This window comes from Anabas testudineus, chromosome 4 (assembly GCF_900324465.2).
Source record: "Anabas testudineus chromosome 4, fAnaTes1.2, whole genome shotgun sequence".
NCBI classification, from domain to species: domain Eukaryota; kingdom Metazoa; phylum Chordata; class Actinopteri; order Anabantiformes; family Anabantidae; genus Anabas; species Anabas testudineus.
Window position 1 is genome coordinate 13291124 of NC_046613.1, and position 20117 is coordinate 13311240.

General features: G+C 41.4%; 2 protein-coding genes across 2 annotated transcripts in view; both read left to right on the plus strand.

The window, feature by feature from the left end:
• Positions 1 to 5889, plus strand: part of insrb (insulin receptor b) — a 68490-nt gene extending 62601 nt beyond the window's left edge. Inside the window, exon 23 of the mRNA XM_026343071.1 lies at positions 28 to 5889. Coding sequence (XP_026198856.1) covers positions 28 to 382 — 355 coding nt within the window. The 3' untranslated portion in view covers positions 383 to 5889. The remainder of the gene's footprint in view (positions 1 to 27) is intronic.
• A 5102-nt stretch (positions 5890 to 10991) lies between these two features.
• Positions 10992 to 20117, plus strand: part of arhgef18b (rho/rac guanine nucleotide exchange factor (GEF) 18b) — a 36611-nt gene continuing 27485 nt past the window's right edge. The window contains exons 1-9 of the mRNA XM_026346065.1: positions 10992 to 11147; positions 14839 to 14993; positions 15188 to 15789; positions 16237 to 16411; positions 17017 to 17152; positions 17269 to 17323; positions 18396 to 18470; positions 18974 to 19082; positions 19431 to 19608. Coding sequence (XP_026201850.1) covers positions 11072 to 11147; positions 14839 to 14993; positions 15188 to 15789; positions 16237 to 16411; positions 17017 to 17152; positions 17269 to 17323; positions 18396 to 18470; positions 18974 to 19082; positions 19431 to 19608 — 1561 coding nt within the window. The 5' untranslated portion in view covers positions 10992 to 11071. The remainder of the gene's footprint in view (positions 11148 to 14838; positions 14994 to 15187; positions 15790 to 16236; positions 16412 to 17016; positions 17153 to 17268; positions 17324 to 18395; positions 18471 to 18973; positions 19083 to 19430; positions 19609 to 20117) is intronic.

The window sequence follows — 20117 nt, forward strand, 5'->3', positions numbered from 1 at the left end:
ATATATTTCCCTTTTTCCCGTTCCCAGGCACAACCTGATGCAGATGTGCTGGCAGTACAACCCCAAGATGCGGCCGACGTTCCACGAGATCATTGAGATGCTGCGGGAAGACCTGCACCCATCTTTCCAGGAGGTTTCCTTCTTCTACAGTGAGGAGAACAAAGTCCCTGAGACAGAGGAGTTTGACCTGGACCTGGACAACATGGAGAGCATACCCCTTGACCCGTCTTCATACTTGCAGAGGGAAGAGAGCTTAGGCAGGGACAGCGGGCCCTCTGTGGCCCTCAGGGGGAACTATGAGGAGCATGTCCCCTACACACACATGAACGGTGGCAAGAAAAACGGACGGATTTTATCGTTGCCCAGATCCAGTCCTTCCTAACATTTCCTGTTTCCTTAAAGAACTAATTTAATCCCAGTCTTTACCACCCCTTTTGTCTTCTACTCATTTTTTTCTGTATCCTTCATGTTCCTCTTGTCATTTTCTAATGATTTTCTTATTCTTGTAGAAGCCCTTCAAAAAAAAGACACAGATCTCAGGACCATTCTTTTGCTTCCTAATGGCTGCCAAACACGGGCAACTGAAGGGTTGCAAACATGGTGTAACATTTTTTAAACTTCCTCCACAACCCATTGGACTTACTATTACCATATTACCTACCTATTGTTTTTCACTATTGCCACGTTTCCAGGACTCATGGTGATGGAAACAGAGAAATAAACTGTGAACACAACAAACCTTAGACAACCAAGAAGGCTGCTTATGCTCAACTTCCTCAAGACTTGTCCCTCCCTTTCTCCCCACCAAATCTACATTTCACATGTTTGTGCTTTGTTTTTTGTTTTTTTTCCTCTAAGTAAAATCTTTTTACTCAGATAGTGGCCTTTTTATATGTGGCCTATAAACAAAGAGAAGTGTCTATCAGCGCTTATACTTATTTCCTTTTGAACATTGACTTGATCATTTTGGAACGGTGGGATTTGCAAAGATTTGATCCTTGAACAAAACACCTATTCCTAGAGAAAACTTTTCTTGTAGTGTAGTTTTTAGTTCATTTTTCTGCAGAAATCCAAACTACACACAGATTCATTGGGTGTTTGGTGAAAAGTTTTAATTTATTTTGCTTTTATCGTTCTTTTTCTCTCTACTCTCTTTCCCAGTTTTATTTCTGTGTCCTCACTATATGGCTGAAGGATATTTAAACAGTTAAGATTTGGACAAAAGAGTTCCTCAGACTGACCAATAGCTGCTGCTTTGATATATTTTAGTGGGTATAGAAATATATATATATATTATATAGTGTATATGGAATATTGGTATTTCTTTACCAATATTTTATATATAATATATGACATATTGATGTTTTTGTAAATAGTTCATATTTGTAAGATTTTTCACCAGAAGCTTTGCTAATATGTTGTTTTGCCAGTTTTGTTTTTTTCTTCTTTTTTTTTTTTCATACTCCCAGAAATCACACTAATCTACCATCAGTGCTCTCTGTATCTTAGGCCTCTGTCCATCTGGATGGGAATGCGTTAAAAACCCCAAGATATTGTCAACTCACTGCGTCATTTTTTTTATAAACCTCATTCTTACTGAGAGCTGTCAATATTTGGAGACAATTTTACTACAGCAATGAAAAAAAAATGAAAAAAAAAGGGGGATAACCAGAAAAAAAGCTTTATATAAAAGGGGATTGAGGTGTTTCGTGGCGCCTCTGATGTGCGTTTGTCTCCATGTCTGCTGTCTTCCTCTGGTCAGTTCATGCTGGGGTGGAGGTGTGTATGTTCTTGTTCAGGTTGATTATGTCTTTCCCGTGTTTGTGCTGATAGTCAGAGTCTCTGTTAACTGTCTGTGCGCTTACAGAATGTGAGGAGAGCTTGTCCTGGCTTAGTGATTGTACTTCCTTGTGTTACCGTAATAGTAATGGCTTTTTCAGGTGTGCTGTGCTGCTTTGGATCAGGGCAAGGTAGGGAATTAACGCGAGCTCTCAGTTAAATGTAGGTCAAGTGGATGATTTTCTTTTTTTTTTTTTTTATCTGTTATCTGTTTTTATCTGCGCTATGTCTAGCGCTAAAAGCCCTCATAAAGCAGTAGCATTCACTTCCATCTGACCTGAGATCTGACACAGTTCAGGAGCTCAGTATAGGATGAGAGGTTTTATCAAATTCACACACTTATAGTCCCCCCTCGTTGTCGTTCTGTTGGGGTTTCTCTACGCCACACGCCTCCTGCACTCTCTCTCCTCCCCTCCTCAGTCTATTGGCTGCTGAACTCTGACTGCTCAAAGTCAAGCCGGTGGAAATTTCCACGTTTTGTGGTAGAGAGCTGGAGAGAAATATGGAAAGTTCCAACTGTATTGAGTCCACAGCAGGTAGTGGAGAGAGGGAGGCAGCCTCTCTCTGTGACTCTCACAGTGTTTGTCTGTGTGAGAGAGAGAGAAAGTGAGGGAGTGTGAGTGGTTTTTAATCCTATTATTCTCTGTGCTATCGCATGCAGTTAGGCAGTCAGGACACTGTTTGCAGCAGCGATTTCATTCAGCCCTGCTTTTCCAGGATTTAGGTGGAACTACTTGTTCCCTCGTCTCCGCTGTTTTGCCTGCCCGCTGGCAAAGCTGATACCGTCACCACACCCCGTCAGTGAACACATCAGAGACTTTTCCTGATTTTCCTTCTTAATAATCTGTTGTTACATTGGCTGACAGATTTTCCTGATTATTAATTTGAAGAGAAATATGTAAAATCTTTCTGAAGTTTGCGTCTCCTTTAAGGAATAAAAAAAACATTCCTGTTCACTGTTCCCCTTATGAAAAGCTACAGAGAAGTTAGTTTATTGTTGGTCCTTTATTCACTGTTATGGTCATTAATTCACTTGAGCCATCAGCGTTTCACAGCAGATCCTCCGGAGATGCTCTCCTCTCACTCTATATGGGAGGTGACAGCAGATGAATATAAATAATCTTTTTTTTCTTCTCTGGATACACAAACCAGTGTGGTTGCCAATCTAGCCAAACAGCATTCAGCACTTATAGTATAGCCAAAGTGTTGGCAGCTTTCTGTCAACAACAGAAACCCACAGAATCAGAGTCCGAGAAAGCAAAGAAGCTGCCTCTTTATTTTACCAGTGCCTTCTCAAACCCAGAGCCACGTGCAGGCTAGTTATATTGGCTAGTGTAACACACTAACACACACGGGGCTCTGTGCCCTCTCAGTCTTTTTTATTATGAGCTTGGAGAGACTTCAAAACGGAAGCTGCATCTACATTTGTGTTTGCAGGCCACAACTTTGTTCTTTGCTGTTCGAAAACTCTTCCGAGCAGTCTTTTTGTCTTCGTTTCAGCTTGTTGCCGGCGTAAGCTTCAAACATTAAAGTTCACCCAGTGCTTTAGCGGTGACACTGTGGTCTGGCCAGAGTCTGTGCTGTTGGCACTCAGAGGCACCTGAGGAGGATGTTGATGTAGATTTTAGCAAATTATTCAGAGAAGTTACAATCTTGAGCTTTTGTACTTTGTAAATAGTCTGTAAAATAGTTTAAAAAATAAAAGCAGAATAAAAAGATACATTAAAAAATCAGATACCCATCATTTGTGTGACAGAAAAATGGTGGTCTAGCTGTATCCCAGTTCCACAAAATGGTGGAGTTCATCTTGGAGTGTTCATTCCCTGGTGTAGATACACTACATACGCAAAACCCAGTTAGAATAAGTACATAGAGTGGCAGTGGGACATGGCTCTCGTCTCCACCTTGACCTAGGTTGCTTATCATGTGGGGGTGTGCACACGCATATGCAATTTTTAATTAAGATGGTGCCCATATCTTTGAAATACCAGATATTTATTTTATTATGATCATTGTCATTGTGTAAGAAGAACACAGTTAGCTTTTTAGTCGAGGATTTTTTAGGTGCTTGAGAGTTGAGCGATGTGAAAGCCTGGTTTGTTGTTGTACAGGTGGAGAAGCTGGTGGTGAGCAGCAGCAGCAGCGCTAGTAAGTAAATAATTTCTGTCGTCTTTGTGTTTGGCCAGAGTCTACCTCAGTGCATATGGAAGAATCGGTCTAAAGAGACTAAATCAGTATCCCATCATTTCAAATATAAATTTTAGCATACATTACCAACGCCACTGATGAATTTCTTTTTCCCTGTGATGTTTTTAATAGTTTTCTCAGTTTTGTCTTCTTCCCGTCTCCAGAGGAAGCTTTCATAGACTCCTGCAGTACGTGCTTATTGGTGGGAGCACTGGCTGTCATATCTTGGCCCTTTTCTGTTATACTTTTTTTTTTTTCACTACAATATACAAATACAAATCTTATCCCTCTTAGTTATTTACTCCTAGCACTTATTGAATGTGCAACATCAGGCAGTAAATTAGCTTTATGCACAGTCCATTCTTTTGATCATAAATACAGCTTATAAAAGTACCCACACGAGGCTCCACCCGGGCACTGGAGGAAGCAGTGTAGCTTTATTGTGTGTGTTTTCTTCCTATATTCACCAGTCCTCTGGGCTGGGGGGGGTGGGGAGTAAGTTTAGTTAGAAAAAAAAAAAACAACAAAAAAAACTAAGTCTTGTGTGCATTTGTGACCATCTACATGCTGGCAAGGCTAACCAAGCTCAGCCATGGACCCTCATACTTTTTAAACCTGTTGTCTAGCAGAAAGCCCTAATCTTCTCAGTCGATCCATCTTGTTGTGGTCAAAACAGTTAGCATTTAAAACCCACATCACCTCCAGTTGTCGGTTTGTCTGTTTCTCTGTTGGGAATTTTTTGTTGTTTTGTATGTATATTTTTTCTACTGTGAATATCAAGAGATAACCTTTATTTTCTGTCAGTGCCATGGATTGGGTCTGTTGTGGCTGATCAGGACACTGGCGTTTGGGCTGGTTAAATAGTTTTAAACTGGGGAGGAACCTCGCTCCCCTCTCTGCAAAGGAAAACAAGTTGGACTGGGACAATCCTGTGTGCCATACGAACTATTAACAGACTTGAAATCTAGATTGTAACTTTTCGTCTCAGGGAGGCGGCCTGATGCTTTGTGGTTGGAGGATAAAGAGGATGAGGAGGAAAAAGAGCGACCTACCTACTTTTTATCTACTCTGACTGAAGCGCAAGTTCTCAGCATCCTTGCAAAAAGCAAAACGGAGATGATAAGCCCAAGGACAAGGTTTCAACTACAAAAACCCAAACAACCTTTTTATTTTTTTTTATTATAATTTTTTAAGATAATCAGGAATCCTCTCTCTCTCGCCCTCTCTCTCTCTAATGTGATGTGGTTTGGACTGCCCTCTAGCGGTTGGATGGGAGCATAGCACGTCAGGGGTGGCAAAGCTAACAGGGCCTCCAACCCACAGTGCCTTGCTCAGACTAACGGCCCACCTGACACCTCCCAGCCAGCCCACTCCCCTCTGGGCAGAACCGCCACTGACCGGCGTGTCTCCACCAATCACTAAAGAGGATTTCCACCTCCTGACATAGAATAAAAACACATGAATTCTGTTTCTTTTGTTTTAATCGTTTTTATGTGTACCTGTAGAGAGAAACATTCTGACTGCTTGGTGAGAAAATACTGTAATTTGGGATTATGTGACTGATGATTTTTACCAAAAAAAAAAAAAAAGGAAAAAAAAACAAACAAAAAACGTTGAACTTGTGTCTCGACTCTGCTAAGCTCTGGCTTGCTTTGTGCATGTGTAATGAATTATCTATACCAGCAGATAGCTTGATAATTTGACGCTAACTGACTTTGCTTCTCATCAGTCTGTTTTGACAGCGACGCCCCAAAGCACATGCAAAATCCTTTGAGGAACAACAACTGATTGCATTACAATTGGGGATTCCCAATGAAAATGTGTTCAGATGTTTCAGGATTTAAAAAAAAAAAAAAAAAAAATGAACAGATTAATAAGCTCTTAACTGTAAATAGCAGCAGAACCCCTGAAAAATGAAAGCACTTGATGTTAGGGAAGATTAGCTTTGTTTTGTTGAACTCTGATGACCTAAAAAGTGATTGGACAGAGCATGCTAGCAGTGCAGCGCAGGGTGAGAACAAAGCATTGTATGTATTATTGTTTTGTTTTAAAGAAAAGAAAGAAGTATTACATTTTAGAGATGTTGATTTTTTTTTTTTTTTTTTTTTTTTTTTTTTTAGCCAAAGTAGGGAGGGCAAATATAATTACTTTTTCTGACTGTAAACTTTTACTACACTTGTACATTATGAATTTAACATTATCAATGTGTATATATCTTTTTTCTAAATTTAAAAAAGCTAGATTTTTTTTGTTTGTTTGTTTATTTTTTTGTTGTTTGTTTTGTGTTTATGACACAACCCACTACATAGAAAAGAGCAGAGTCAAGTCTGTCAATGAATTTAACAGGAGCAGCACAACTCCAGTCTGAGGGCTTAGACACAAAACAGTACGTGGCCTGAAACGTTCCCCTGCTCTTTACCCGGTGCGTGTTCTGAACGTTGGTGGCGAGAGGTCGTGCATTTGAACTACCCCACCCATCTACAGCAGCATGTCACCCAAAAAAAGCCTTTTATCGTGTCACAAAATCGTTACCTATCACAGATGTTGTATTGTTCCTGACGAGAGATGCGTGTTTAGTTTGCAAATGTGTGGGTTTTATTTGTTATGTGAGAGACTGGAAGACCACTGCATATCCTTTTAAAGAAGTGGAAACGAGTGATGAAATCCTGAATAAGCTAAATTGGAACTTTTTTTTACTGATGGTTCAACAGCTAAACATCTGAAGCTGGAGACGTTAAAGGAGTTTCTAGAAATAAGCTCATTTGCTTTTTTAGCAGAGTTTGGTGAAATATCCGTGTCTCTACAGTGAATATAAAGCTACAGCCAGCAGCTGTTGGTTAGTTCAGCTAGTTATGTTTAGCAAGAGGACTAGAAGGTCAGAGAACGACTAAGCATTTAACACTATTTTCTGTTCGTTTAATCAATTAAAGTGTCAAATCAAATTTGCCATTTTGCAGGCAGTTATTTTTCTTGCTCATTTTCTGGCTTGTAAAAGCATCTTTTAACTTTTTAGCCTTTGCTAGTTGCCTGGTAACTGGTCCGTAAATAATAATAATAAATATAGTTTTTAAACTTTGGACAAATTAAACATGCAAAACAAGCATATAAAATGATATGGCCATTATTTCCTATATTGTTCTTATTATCACCCATAAAAGCTAAAGCCAGTAACTGAGAATGTTGTCTGCTTATTACAGACACATCAGCGAGTCATACCTTATTATTATTATTATTATTATTATTATTATTATTATTTTATAGAGCTCTAAAAGAATCTACAACCATCACTTTTTCTAACTCTCAATTCTTCAAAGTTCTTCACAGACGTGAGTAGAAGAAATTCAGTGCTTTAACTTTTTTGATGATATTTATTGACAGTAACATGTTGGACTGAGCCACACTGGTTCCCCCCTGTGTTTGCCTGTGTTTATGCTAAGCTAACAGTCTGCTGGCTGCAGCTCATGTTCAACAGACACATGTAAAAGTGATGTCGCTTCAACTCTGTCAGAAAGTGAACAAGCTTATTTCCCCTAATGTCACACTAGTTTGTGTGTAACAGTGAAACACACATATTAAATGTTGCCTGTCAGTGGTGTGATGATGAACTATTCATGTTAGTGTTATTGATTATGGAGACGGCACCATTGTTTTGACAGTTGCAGGTGCAGTGAGCCTGTTTTATTAGACAAATCTGAGGGAAAGCAGCTTCATCCTGACGTTTGAGAGTCATCTGTCGGTCCAGTGGTCTGCTCCAGTTTACATGCCAACACTTTATATTTGTCTCTATCCTTTTCCCTGTGCCGTAACACTGTTTGAATCAGTGGAGTTGTGTCTGTGTAGTCCTCGGTTGAAGTCGTTACCACAGCTTTCTTTGTCTCTGATCGCTGCTCTTCCTCTCTGTGTCCTTCAAGTCTCTTTTTCTCCTCGGTGCACATAGGTGGTCCCCAGAATGCTGTGTGTAGTGTTGCAGGATACCTCTTTATTAATGTCCTTTTATTGCCGATGAATATGCTGATGTATTAATTTCGGGATATGTTGTGTATACATTATGTTCGGTGCATATGCAGACAGCAGGTGTATATGTGTGTATGTACAGTCCAATCCCAAAACCCACAGAGATCGCTTCATCCCTCACACTGGATCCAAATGTGCCATTATCTTTATGTATCACATATATCAACATATTGAACACACACACTCTCTCACACACACACACACACACACACACACACTCTCACAGGCAGAAATACATGCATATTGTACAGGATCAAAAATGTGCCATGACTAAATGAACGCTTGACAATTTATTTTTTCTATGTTTTCAAAGGAGAGCCAAGTAGTGACATGTACAGAAAATGTTGCAATGATATGAAAATAAAAATCTTGCTGTGTGTAAATTATTCAACAATTAACTGTTTATATTAAAATTATGAATAAAATTATTGGAGAATACGTTTCCTCTCACACTTCTTAACAGTTAAAGTGGAATTAGATTTTCTCCACATTTGGTGCTACTTTTAATGTTTTCCTCCACCTTAGTTTCACAACCGCAGTTACTGCTTTTGTAACACATATCGCAAGCACAATATTTTATATATATAAATAAAATATGATGTGTTGCTTTACGTAACACCACCCAGCAGCATGCATAGTTAAAATCATCTCCACCAGCTGCAACATTTCTTCCATATTAATGGAAGTCAAATGATGATATTTATGAAAATATAAAAAAGTAGCATAAGCTGCATCTTTAAAATAAAAAAATAAAAAGAGAGACTTTTACCTTTATCATATTTTCTAGTATCATTACTCCTACATAGGTAAAGCATCAGAACGACGTAAGCCTCACACACATTAAGATCTACTTTTGTCTCTGTGTTTTGTTTTTGCAACCCGACCTCGAGTTACTGAAATTATCACCTAAGCACTGAAGCACTCAGCTCGTTGACACCTTGAGAGAAGTGAATATTCAAACCTGCTGCTTGTTGTGGTGAAGTGCTTACGTGTGACTGACGTGATGATGCAACTGCAAAGGAAATAACAAAATGAAGAAGCAAACCTCTATTTGGTCATTTTCATTAGACTATATTTGAATAATGCTCCTTCGAAGGCAGCAACGCACAGTAACATTACTCTACTGTAGTCTGTAATACGACGCCGCACGCTGTGAATCTTTGTTTTTCACTCTCGCTCTCTGTGAACTGTATCTCAGGTGAAAACAACCTCTTATTCATATCACTCCCGGTCTTCATTCACACATTAAAGCTTCAGGCTTCAATGTGACGAGCGCTGCTACAGTGTGCACCGAGGTGTGATTGTTACGAAGTTACGTTCCAGCTGAAACCACTAGAAACGCAGCCAGTTCCTCCTAAGGCCTGTGCAGGGGAGCTGCAAAAAAAAAAAAAAAAAAAGAGAGAAGGTGCAGAACACAAACCCTGCAGCTCAAACTGAAAGTCAGAGGGCACCACAAATCAGAGGCTGGCATAGAAACATGACTGCACTGCCTGTAGTTTGAGCTGAGCTCTATGATTGAGATAGAAACACAATCTAAAGTGGCAGAGCAAAGGTTCATGGTCAGTGAACCTGGTCACTCATCAACACATGACCTTGTTTCCAAACTCACAGGTCTAACTGTGCTGTCATACTCTTCTGCGTCCATCGCGTGAGCTGCCGCGGCGTTGGTGTCAGAGCAGCACTAACTGTGGGAAACTGTATATGTGGGCCATTCAGCTGCACTTCAGCTCTGAGCTGCGCAGGCAGTAAAAGAGGAAGCAGAGTTGAGATCCTGTGGCTGACGGCTGTCTCTCTGCACTCAGTGTGAAGGCAAACTTGACGTTCTCACTGAAAGCAGTCAGACCTGCAGGATCTGTGATCGTTTCTCCTCAGGAAGGATTTACGCCGCCACCTGTTACAGACTCACATCAAATGTAAGTAGATGTGCTGCTGCTTTATTGAGATTTGTCTTTCACAGGTTTCAAACTATGCCCTCTACACTAGATCTCTCCAAGTCATTCATTTGTTTGTGTACTGCCTAAAATATGAGTCTGCACTAGAGGTTTTGATACACTTCCATTTGCCTCCTCTGTACCAGTCCCCCCCACCCCCCCCACCCTGTCTGTGGGAAAGTAAAGAGGATTTTTCCACTTGATGTTCAGTGAGCTGAACTTGACAGTTATCCGTAGTTACACTTGTGCAAATTAAGAAACACTATGATGTGCTCCGTGTCGAGTAGCTGGAGCCGTTCAGGTTTCCTCCTCTCCGTTTCTTTTCTGCACGCAGAAAGACTTCACTATTCTTTTTAGAGCACTGATAGAAGATGTGGTGGTTCGTGTCCCTGTGACTCAGAAGAAGACAAAAACTGCTTGCATCACTGCCTTGCCCTTCTCAATGCATGTACTTCCTTCTCCTTTTCTGCTTGTGGCCTGTTTCACTTAAGCAATTACATTTTTTTAAACTCACCAGGAAACCATAAACCCACTTCTTTAAGACGTTTAAGTAGTTTCTGAGTATTGATTGACATCTTTTGGCCATTTTAATACAGATCTTTTCGCTCTTGTGCCACCCCAGACGCCCTTTTCTGGTCTCCGTCTTGGTGTCTTGTCGGCTAACCATCTTGTTAAATAATAAATCAAGTGATCCACTGATAATTCGAACATGGAGCACACGCAAAAAGTGGAGCCACTCCGATGTCAAATAAATAGGAACAGAAAAGGAACAAATTAACTTTTATTCACTTTATCTTAAGGAATTCAAATTGTTCTCTTCGCTTCTCTTCCTGCCCGTCACCTTCTTTTTTTCGTTTCTACTTCCCTGGTCTTTCTCTTACTCCACATGAGCCTCTGGGGAGGTAATCCCCAGCCAGCAGCTCCCTGAGCCTAGTGCCGGACTCTCTCTCTCTCTCCCTCTCTCTCCCTCTCTCTCTCTCTCTCTCTCTCTCTCTCTCTCTTTCTCAACTCTCCTCCCTCCATCCCTCCTCTTGCTGGGTGCCAGAGCTCCAGTCTGAGTGAGCTCCAGTTCCAGCTGCTCTCCCCACTGTGCTGCTCCTATGGCGGATTCTCCTCTTAACAACTCGTGGCCCTCCTTCTCCAAGCTCTGGATGAAGAGATGGTCCTTCAAGAGAGGTAGGGAGGGGGGTGCGGGCGTGTGGTTTTCGATTTAAGTTACACTGCAGGCATTTTTGACTTGTTGCACACTCCACAGCGTGAGTGACAGGAGGTGTCATCCAGCACTGCTCATGGATTGGATGTGACCGTTAGATGTTATAATATGTGACCTTTGGCTGTCTTCTTTCATTTTGCTCCTTTTTTTTTTTTTTTTTTTTACTTCATTCAGTTCATTTGTTGAAATTGTTGTTTACCATTTTGACCTGATTGGGGTTTGTGGTGAGTGACAGTTGCAGTGTTTCAGATCAGAGCTTGGTGTAAAGTTCAGTGAGTCATTTCTAACCCTGGTGTATTTAGTGCCATGTGAGAATGCAGCTATTCAAGTTAAATAGAAACTTCTGGTTATTTGTTCCAAAAAGTGTAATGTCGTGTTCACAGTGGTGCTTCCACAACGTGTAGTGTTAACTTCCTAAATGACACTGCTAATGCACGCACACTGTGTTTATGTTCACTCTACACTCACGGGCCCCGTGTGTACGGCACACAGAGCTGGAGTTGGTTCGTGCCATTTTGCTCTCGTGCTGTTATCTTCGGGAGAACATGACTTTTTAGACAAAACGAAGCCGCGCAGGATGCTTCCATTTTGTTCAGCTGCGGCGACTGTGAAGCTCAGAGCTTTGAAACAGTAGTCAGATGAATTCCTGATCAAAGAGGATCTGCGAGATGACAGTTGTTTTGATGTGCGCTTCGACCTCAGATCTAACAGCCGCTCTGTTCTTGTTTCACCTACACACAACATCTGCCATGCACACACCGACATAGACAGAAGACTCAGTACACGAGTCCAGGTACTGAATGGTCACAGTGAAAAAGTCTCACAGGAAAAGTAGTGGATAAACTAGTTTTCAAGTACTGAGCAATATATTTATTTTAGATCTGTGGGATTTTTATGTTGTCATCTGAGGTTTCTGCAGTTGGGTAACACATGGACTCATGTCTGTGTGTCATCAGTGTGGGCTTAACTACAATGAAAATGTGTTGTGTTGTACTAGTGTCTCTGCTTAAAGCAAATCTGTGGACAAGTGTCTAAATCTGTCCAATATAAATATAATCAACTGACCGAACCATATGAGTTCCTCTTGTGATTGTCATGAAGTTTTGAATTTACGGTAACCTTTGTGGGAAGCACGTGTCCTCATTTCCTTCTTGTCACATTAGGGTTTTTTTTGTTTTGTTTTGTTTTGTTTTACATAATCCATTAAAACACTGCAGAATCACTTGTTATTTAGAAGTATTTGTATTCATTTCGAGTATTGTTCAATTTGAACAGTCCTTTTAAAATGTTTTTATTAAAATTAGCTGAAGTCGTGTTTGTCAAGTCAGTTTTTATTTAGCTAAAATCACAGCTTTGTCCAATAGCAGTCGTACTAGAGCACATTTCACTAAGGGATGTTTCTAATGTTTTGGCCACCATATGTACACAGACGAGGGGGCCAAAACATTACAAACACTTGGCCAGTGAGTGTATGTCGCGCTCTATGCCTAACTCTAACCACTGAACGAACAACAGAACAGATCCTACGTCTAAGATGAAGACACCTGAAAGTTGTGCCACAGGTACAGAGCAGACAGAAGTGACAGTAGAGTAATTACGATGTAGAGAAAAGTGAGTGACGATGATTAAGTACAAAAATACAATATTATTACTGAATAATCAATTTAACAAGTTTAAGGCGAGGTGTTAACGTAATTCTGTGATTTATGAGGTGATAATAGTCTTTTGTTTTAGTTGTAGACCACCCTGGGAAAACAACGTTCACAGTGCCAAAACAGTTATGGAGACACGCACACCTGACGATGCACACACACCCACAGACAGACACAGTGATGTTTCATCCCCGTGTGATGTATTAGCAGATATGAGAGGCCAACCATAAAAGGCTACAGCAGCTCTACAAGACAGCATCAAGCAGCCCCTGCAGCGTCTGTACCGACTGTCTAAGTTTACACTTAAGACCAGTGGGAAACAAATTCTCTCTCCAGCGGGGACACTGCCATCCCTGCAGCCCCAGCCAGTGATTTAGTAATATAGAAAATGGGTCTACAGCACATCTGTCTATGTGTTTATGTGAGAGCATCTCTGGTTGTCATGCTGAAGAGGGGAGTGGATGCTGCTGGTTTATAGCTAGACATGGTTCAGGACCATAGGGTGTGGCCTGTCTGTATTTTATCTCCCTGCACAACATCATCTGAGATCTCCTACTGAAAAGTGATTATCAGCCTCACCTCACAGTTAGAGCGGTAGATGAGCCAAAGATCGTGGACCGAGCCTGTTTGTTGCATTTCATATCTGACAGCTACTTCTTTAACCATTCAAGCCTTTAAGGGAATTCATCCTGTCATGTTTTGTATGACAAAAATGATTAGTCATGCAACTAATAGCTTTACATGTCTTTGCAACGTGAGAAAATGCTGATCTACTAATACTTTCTGTTGATGTCACTGATTATTATCTAAGCAAATAGTGGGAAGTGAGATCACACTTAATGGTTTAAAGATGCAGTAGTTGTGTTGCATTGTCTGGTCTGGGTGACAAATTTAATGTTCCACCTCACAGCTCTCAACAACCTTGTTTCCACTCACACTAGTAGGTAGTTGTATGCAGCATGAAACCACTGATAAAACCACTGTAGCTATCACTACCTGCCCAGCACCAAAATATAGATGTGCACGTTTTTAAATGCTGTAAGACATATAAAGGTCGGGTTGGCTTAAGATAAATCCTAATGTTTCTGAATCTAACGCGACATCTAAATACAATATACTGCATTAGTGTTGTGTTTACAGCTAGTTGTGTTGTGGCCAAACAGTAAGTTAGTGCATCTTAACTAACATGATTAGATTAAATCAGTGAAAAATGTCAGTGATCATGTTCTATTCTTTTGGTTTCTTCTCAACTTTCTACTGCATCAACCCTCCTCTCCTCCTTAAAACTGCAGGTATAACTTGTCCTGCACTGTGGAAAGAAACAGAGCAAGAAACTGAGTCAGGCCCTGTGGAGCCACGCTGGCTTAAGCGAAGGCTCGGGTTCACGGGAGCCATCCCTGATGAAATGAGGATTATGTAACCTGACGTAGCTGTGGCTCTCTGCTCCTCACATGGGCATGATGTGACTGAAAACCCAACCTCGAACATGACATAGTCAGAAGCATTAACCAACCTTTTAGACACCACAGTACACTGACTGCTGTCTTATACAATCTAAGAAATGTTTCAGTTTACCTTAATTATGTGTTGCCAAAGTCCATAAATCTCTCATCTGTGTTCTACTTATGATAACACATTATATTACTCACTGCAAGCAAGCATTCTCTCGAACAGGGAAAACTCGGTATGGGAATAATCTCCAGCTCTCCACACTGACATGGAGACTAATGCTGGCTCACTGAGCAGTTGCCAGTGGTGACGGTGGTTTGTGGCATCATGTGAATCAAGGAATCTGTTTATGCAATGGAAATGTAAAGGAGCTTTCAGCGAGAGGCTGGAGCCGGGGGGGGCTGTTACTGAGCTCTCCTTCCATCATACACAAAATCTCTTCAATTGATTACACAGGTGTTGTGCAGCTGTGGCGCTTTTTCTTTCGGTGGATTTATTGTTTTTTCATGAAATGTTTTTAATTCATCAAACATCACGCACTATTATCTTTCAGCATCGGAGTGCAAGCCATGTAGTCAGCCCTGTGGGCCTTCTAATGCCCAACTCAGTGTCCAGCCTCCCGCTCCCAGAGGGAAAGGATCTTCCTCCTCGCTGTCTCCTGCCTCTATCGCGGAAGATGTCTTCTTTGCTAGCACCAATGATGACCAGGTAAAGCTCTATATTCTCCATTTAGATGTTTATTTTTAGCATTTTTGTTTTCATTTTGAACTTTTCTTTTAACTTCAGCACCTGTAAAAAGTGTAGTGACATTTTCTACATGTCAGGGCCTCATTAAATGAACTGATCTTTCATCTTGTGATCTTTCTTCTAAGAATTTCTGTGGCTCCATTTTTGACTTGCAGGATGCGTGTTCAATAGTCAGTGACTACGACTGTCCTGGTGGGGAGGTGAGCAGCAGTGTAGAGGACCTGCTGGGCTTCAGCTCTTCCCTCAGAGACTCTGAGTACTTTAAAGACTTGGAGGGAGGGATACCAGCTTCACTTTCTACTGCATCGACCTTATCCACAGTACCCGAGAGTAAAACTCCAACTGTTGGCCTACAGGTGTCTCTAGAGAACCGACCTGCACAGACTTCTCTGACGACACACTCTTCTCATGTCAGTGCTCCATCGCCACTTCACATTATACAGCCTGCAGAGGAACCTCATCACAACTTTGTGGTCACTCAGCTTAGTCCTAAGTTACTGCCAAGCTGTATCATTGACAGGGGTGACTCCCTGGACCCCGCAGTAGAGCTTAACTTGACAATAAATCTGAATGGACTATTGGGATCAATGGAGACAGCAAAAGGAATAACAGCATCAGAGGGAGTACAGGAGCCACTCACAATGGAATTCGAAGGAGAGATAGACAAGGACAGCTTTCCGATCCTGGTCAGATCCATGTCAACATCTCGTAGGCACAGCTGGGGTGTTCCTGTGTCTCCCATTAACCTAGGGAGGAGGTAAGATGAACGATGGATGTACAAGCGGGGGGAGAGGGATGGTTGTTAAAGATGACAGGAAAGAATTCAGAGAATCTCATTAAAATAAGAATTTGGCTGAGGACATACTAGTACTACTTAGGTTTGGACATGAGCAGGACACCCAGCATTGCTAATTGTCACTCTCAGTCTGTGCCCTGTTTGTGCTGTTAACTCTTTGTGGTGGTTTAGTCTGGTGGTTGCTCTTTCACAGCTTCTTAAATACGGTTGTGTAGTGAAGACGATTTAAGGTGCCGAGTGGTAACGGTGCACTAAAATATGTCATGAAAAGCAAAACCGAAAAAGGACGCAAAAATAAATGGGTTGTGTAGTGTCTCTCTCAAATGTCTTATTTAGTTAATAGCTACTGTATATTTCAGCGCCGGTACGCTTGTTTATTGTGTGTTTCTTGCTGTGCTGTGCTGCCAGACTGAGTCTGGACACCATGGCCATGGACAGCGATGGGGAGAGAGACGACGATGAGGAGACACAGAACAATCTCTCCCTGTTCAACCCGCAAGAGTCCTACACCTGCACAGCATGTCCTGACGATGAGACAGACGGTCCCAGGCTGCCCTGTCCCAGAGCCAGGGTCACTAGCATGGTAACAAGACACTAAAGTTACACTAAAGATGAAGCTAGAAATATTCTAAAGTTGTCTTACGGCTAACCAAGTTACCGTCAAGACCGAAACTAACACTGCATTAGGTCAGTTTCGCTTCTGACTTCCTTACTCTGACTGTGCAGCCAGCTCCATACCCAGAGGTTACCCACTGAAAACTAAAAGGCTAAATCGTCAACAAATGTTACTCAAACGAGGTGTAAACAGTGTTTGTTGGAGACTACTTTTAGCTGTGCATTAATACACATTTAGTCCTCTAGTGTTTGGTGTGTAATGTAAACACTGGCAGACATGTTTACCTGAAGTGAAGGAACAAGTCACCCAGTCCAGCAGTGTGGCTGATGTCTCTTAACAGTGTTACCTTTCAATAAATTAAATCAGATAGTCGGCCACAATTTGAATATTTGGCTGTAGATACAAAAACACTAACTTTAAATGCAACAACCTGCAGAAAAAAACCTACGTGTCCGCTACAAGTGACCAAACATTACTACATGTAGTCTGTTCGTTTCATCATCATCCTAAGTGAGTCTGTTGTTAAAACAGGTCAAATATGCACATGATGTACACGAGTGTTTATTATTCAGTGTTTCCAGGCCAGCAGTGCACCTGGCAAACATCTGTATTCCCGATCAGACATCCTCGCCACAGATGAATGTTCCCGTGCTGCACACATTTCTCGTGTCGTACAGACATCCAAACAGGCCGCAAGGGCAGCGGGAGGTGAGTCTGAATGTTTTTCCATGTTGAGTACATGTTAGTTTATGTGTTTTTCACTCAGCAGGCAGCTGAGTTTTGAACGTTTTCATCATATTTGACCTCTTCTTTCTTTCATGTAGCGGAGGAGTTTGACCCTGAAGAAAATCTTCATACTACTGAAGGACAGACCCATATGTAAGTTGAGTTGCTTTACCAAGCTCTTTTTGACTTGAGATAGGTGCTGTAATATCTATTTTCTTTCTTGAAAATGCTGCTGACGTCCAGCACAGGTTTAATTCATGCTACTTGAAAATCCTCTGGATTTATTTACATGAGACAACTGTTGGTGTACAGTGTACCTGCAGCCTTTGAATGGTAAAGTGCAGCAGAGTACATGTTGTTCTGTAGTTGGGACTTGTTATAGTCTGGTACAGCTATCTAACTCCTATGTAATAGAGGGGCTTTCCCCATTCTCTCCTGACATTTCTGCTCCATGTCATATGTCTGCAACCTCCTCCTCCCACCGTCCTCTCTCCCAGCTCCTTAGATGGCCCCTTAGTGTGTATGTGCTTAAGTGACTGTGTGTGTGTGTACGTGTCTGGTGAGTGTGTGGACGCAGCAGACAAGGGAGGATTCCTCTCTAAATCACTCTGTGACACCTAGCTCCCAACAGTCTCGCCCTCTCCTCTCCTCTCTTCTCCTCTCCACGACTCAGCCTCAGTGTTTTGTTTGTCTTAGGCTGATGGTACAGAAAGTCCTGCAGGAGCTAAAGCTGTACCATGGGTAAGCAAATAGGGAGGTCGCTTGCCATCCCAGTCATCAACGCAGCAGCAGGGCAGGCCACATTATGACCAGGGGCAGCACGGCACTGTATGTGTGTGTGGACATACTGTGTTGTACTGTATGCGCACGCATGTTTTTTTGTGTGTTTGCATGTGTCTGCTTGTGCACAATAAAGGAGACCATTATTATTATTACTGGAGATCAAGATATTTCTTTTGTTTCACAGTTAGACAGTAGATCTTCATCACAGCTGACAGCTGAGTCAAATACACCACTTAAACATTCACCATTGCTACACTGCCTTTATACTCTCAGATCTCCTCCACACTATTTATTGTTCTGTGCTAAATGTCTCTTTTTACACTGCTACAGCTCTGTTGTTTTACTGAGTTTTAAATATTGGTATAAATGGTTCATATTGGGGTCAAAGTACCATTGAAACTGTTCTCTCTGTGTTAAAAGCATCTCATTTTTTCTGCCACAGGGCAAAGCAGAGCAACAGCAGATCACACACCAAAGATTCAGGAAACGTCACTTGGTACGAGTTCCTCTCTAATGAGTAAGTATTGTCCTTTCCATCTCATTGTTCCCTTATCACTGAAGCTGCAGAAATGCTCACATTTATGAGCCGTTCCACAATGACAAACACCTTTGACATTATTGGTTGCTCTACAATTATTTGTGGTGTAATTTTATTTTCAGTGAAGTGTTTTTTAGGGATCTATAACTGATCATGGTAAAAACCAAAAGAGGTGACCCATAAATGTTTCCCTTTCCTGGAAAATGTAATATATATATAATACTTTTTAATCACTGCACCTCCAGCTATTCAAGAGATTCACCTACTGGCAATCACAAATGAACATAGTAATTATTGTATGATACTGTCCTACTACTCTTAACTTACAGGTTCTGTATTTTAAAAGATTTTTAAAAATGATCTATTACAGAAATTGCTATGAGATTAAAATATTAATGACTGTCAGATGTTAGAGAGAGATGATCAATAACAGTGTTCCTGTATTTTATGATGTATATTTCATTCTCTGTCTCTTCTGCCAGGAATGAGGAAGAAGAGGATCGTGCAGAGAAGATGGAGAAAGGCACAAGGGTGAAGAGGACTCTCAGCTCTCTGAGGAACAGGGTGACTGGCTCCTTCAATAAAGATAAGGTGAACCCAAACACACAGCCCGAGGCTGCATGCTGTTACATTGGAACGGAAATGGCATATTTAACCTAAAACACATTATAAAGAGAAAAGTGATTTGAGTGGCTGCCCCCTGCTGTATATCCTTATATTACAAAGACCAACCCCTGAGGTGTAAACAATTTACTGGGTTGTATATTGCCGCACCACAGCACACTAATCTTCTTACACAAACCCACTTATATATCCTGCATCTGATACGATTATGCCATGTCATAGCCAGTTGTGCAATATGTGCCACAGTGAATGAGGACATGCAAATTTGCACCTAAAAACCTTCCTCTGTGTTTACTTCTTCTTGTTCATCTGCAGGGTAAGAACAGAGAAAAAGACCAGCAGAAAGAGAAGGGGAAGGAGAGAGAGGCCAAAGAGAAAGTGTGCAGAAGCAGCAGCAATGGGCACTGTTTGACGCCAGGCACTTTTTCCAGCTGTGCCACCTGTTCACTGTGCAGCAAGACCCTGCAGAGAAAGCATAGCCTGCAGTGCATGAGTGAGTAACACACCCATGCACAGGTGCTGCGCTGACACAAAAACTCACATCTATTTATACCTACTATACTGCATGCTTGAATCACTCACCCAATTACTGAAGCACTCAAGCATGCAGGCAAACAGACACACACACAATCTACTGTAATAAACCTTAAAACACATATTCACCAGGAACCACGATATTTTTGACAAGAGTTTGTCATGATGACTGTGGCTTACCAGCTTCTCTTTAAACAACACTGAATGTGAAGTGTTTTATACCAAAATGCACTGATACGATCTGCATGTTATACACACTACATCATTATTAAGGGTGTTAAGTTCCACAACCCAGCTCACTTCTTTAGATGTGTTATCGAATGAATCATATGAATCTACAGCATGTCCTAAATTCCTCACATTTCCTGCATGTGGGATGAACTCTTATACTGAGAGAGTAGGCTTTGTTTTGTCTGGAGGTGCGTCCATTCATGGAGTAGCCCAGTTCAGGACATTTCAACACCATGC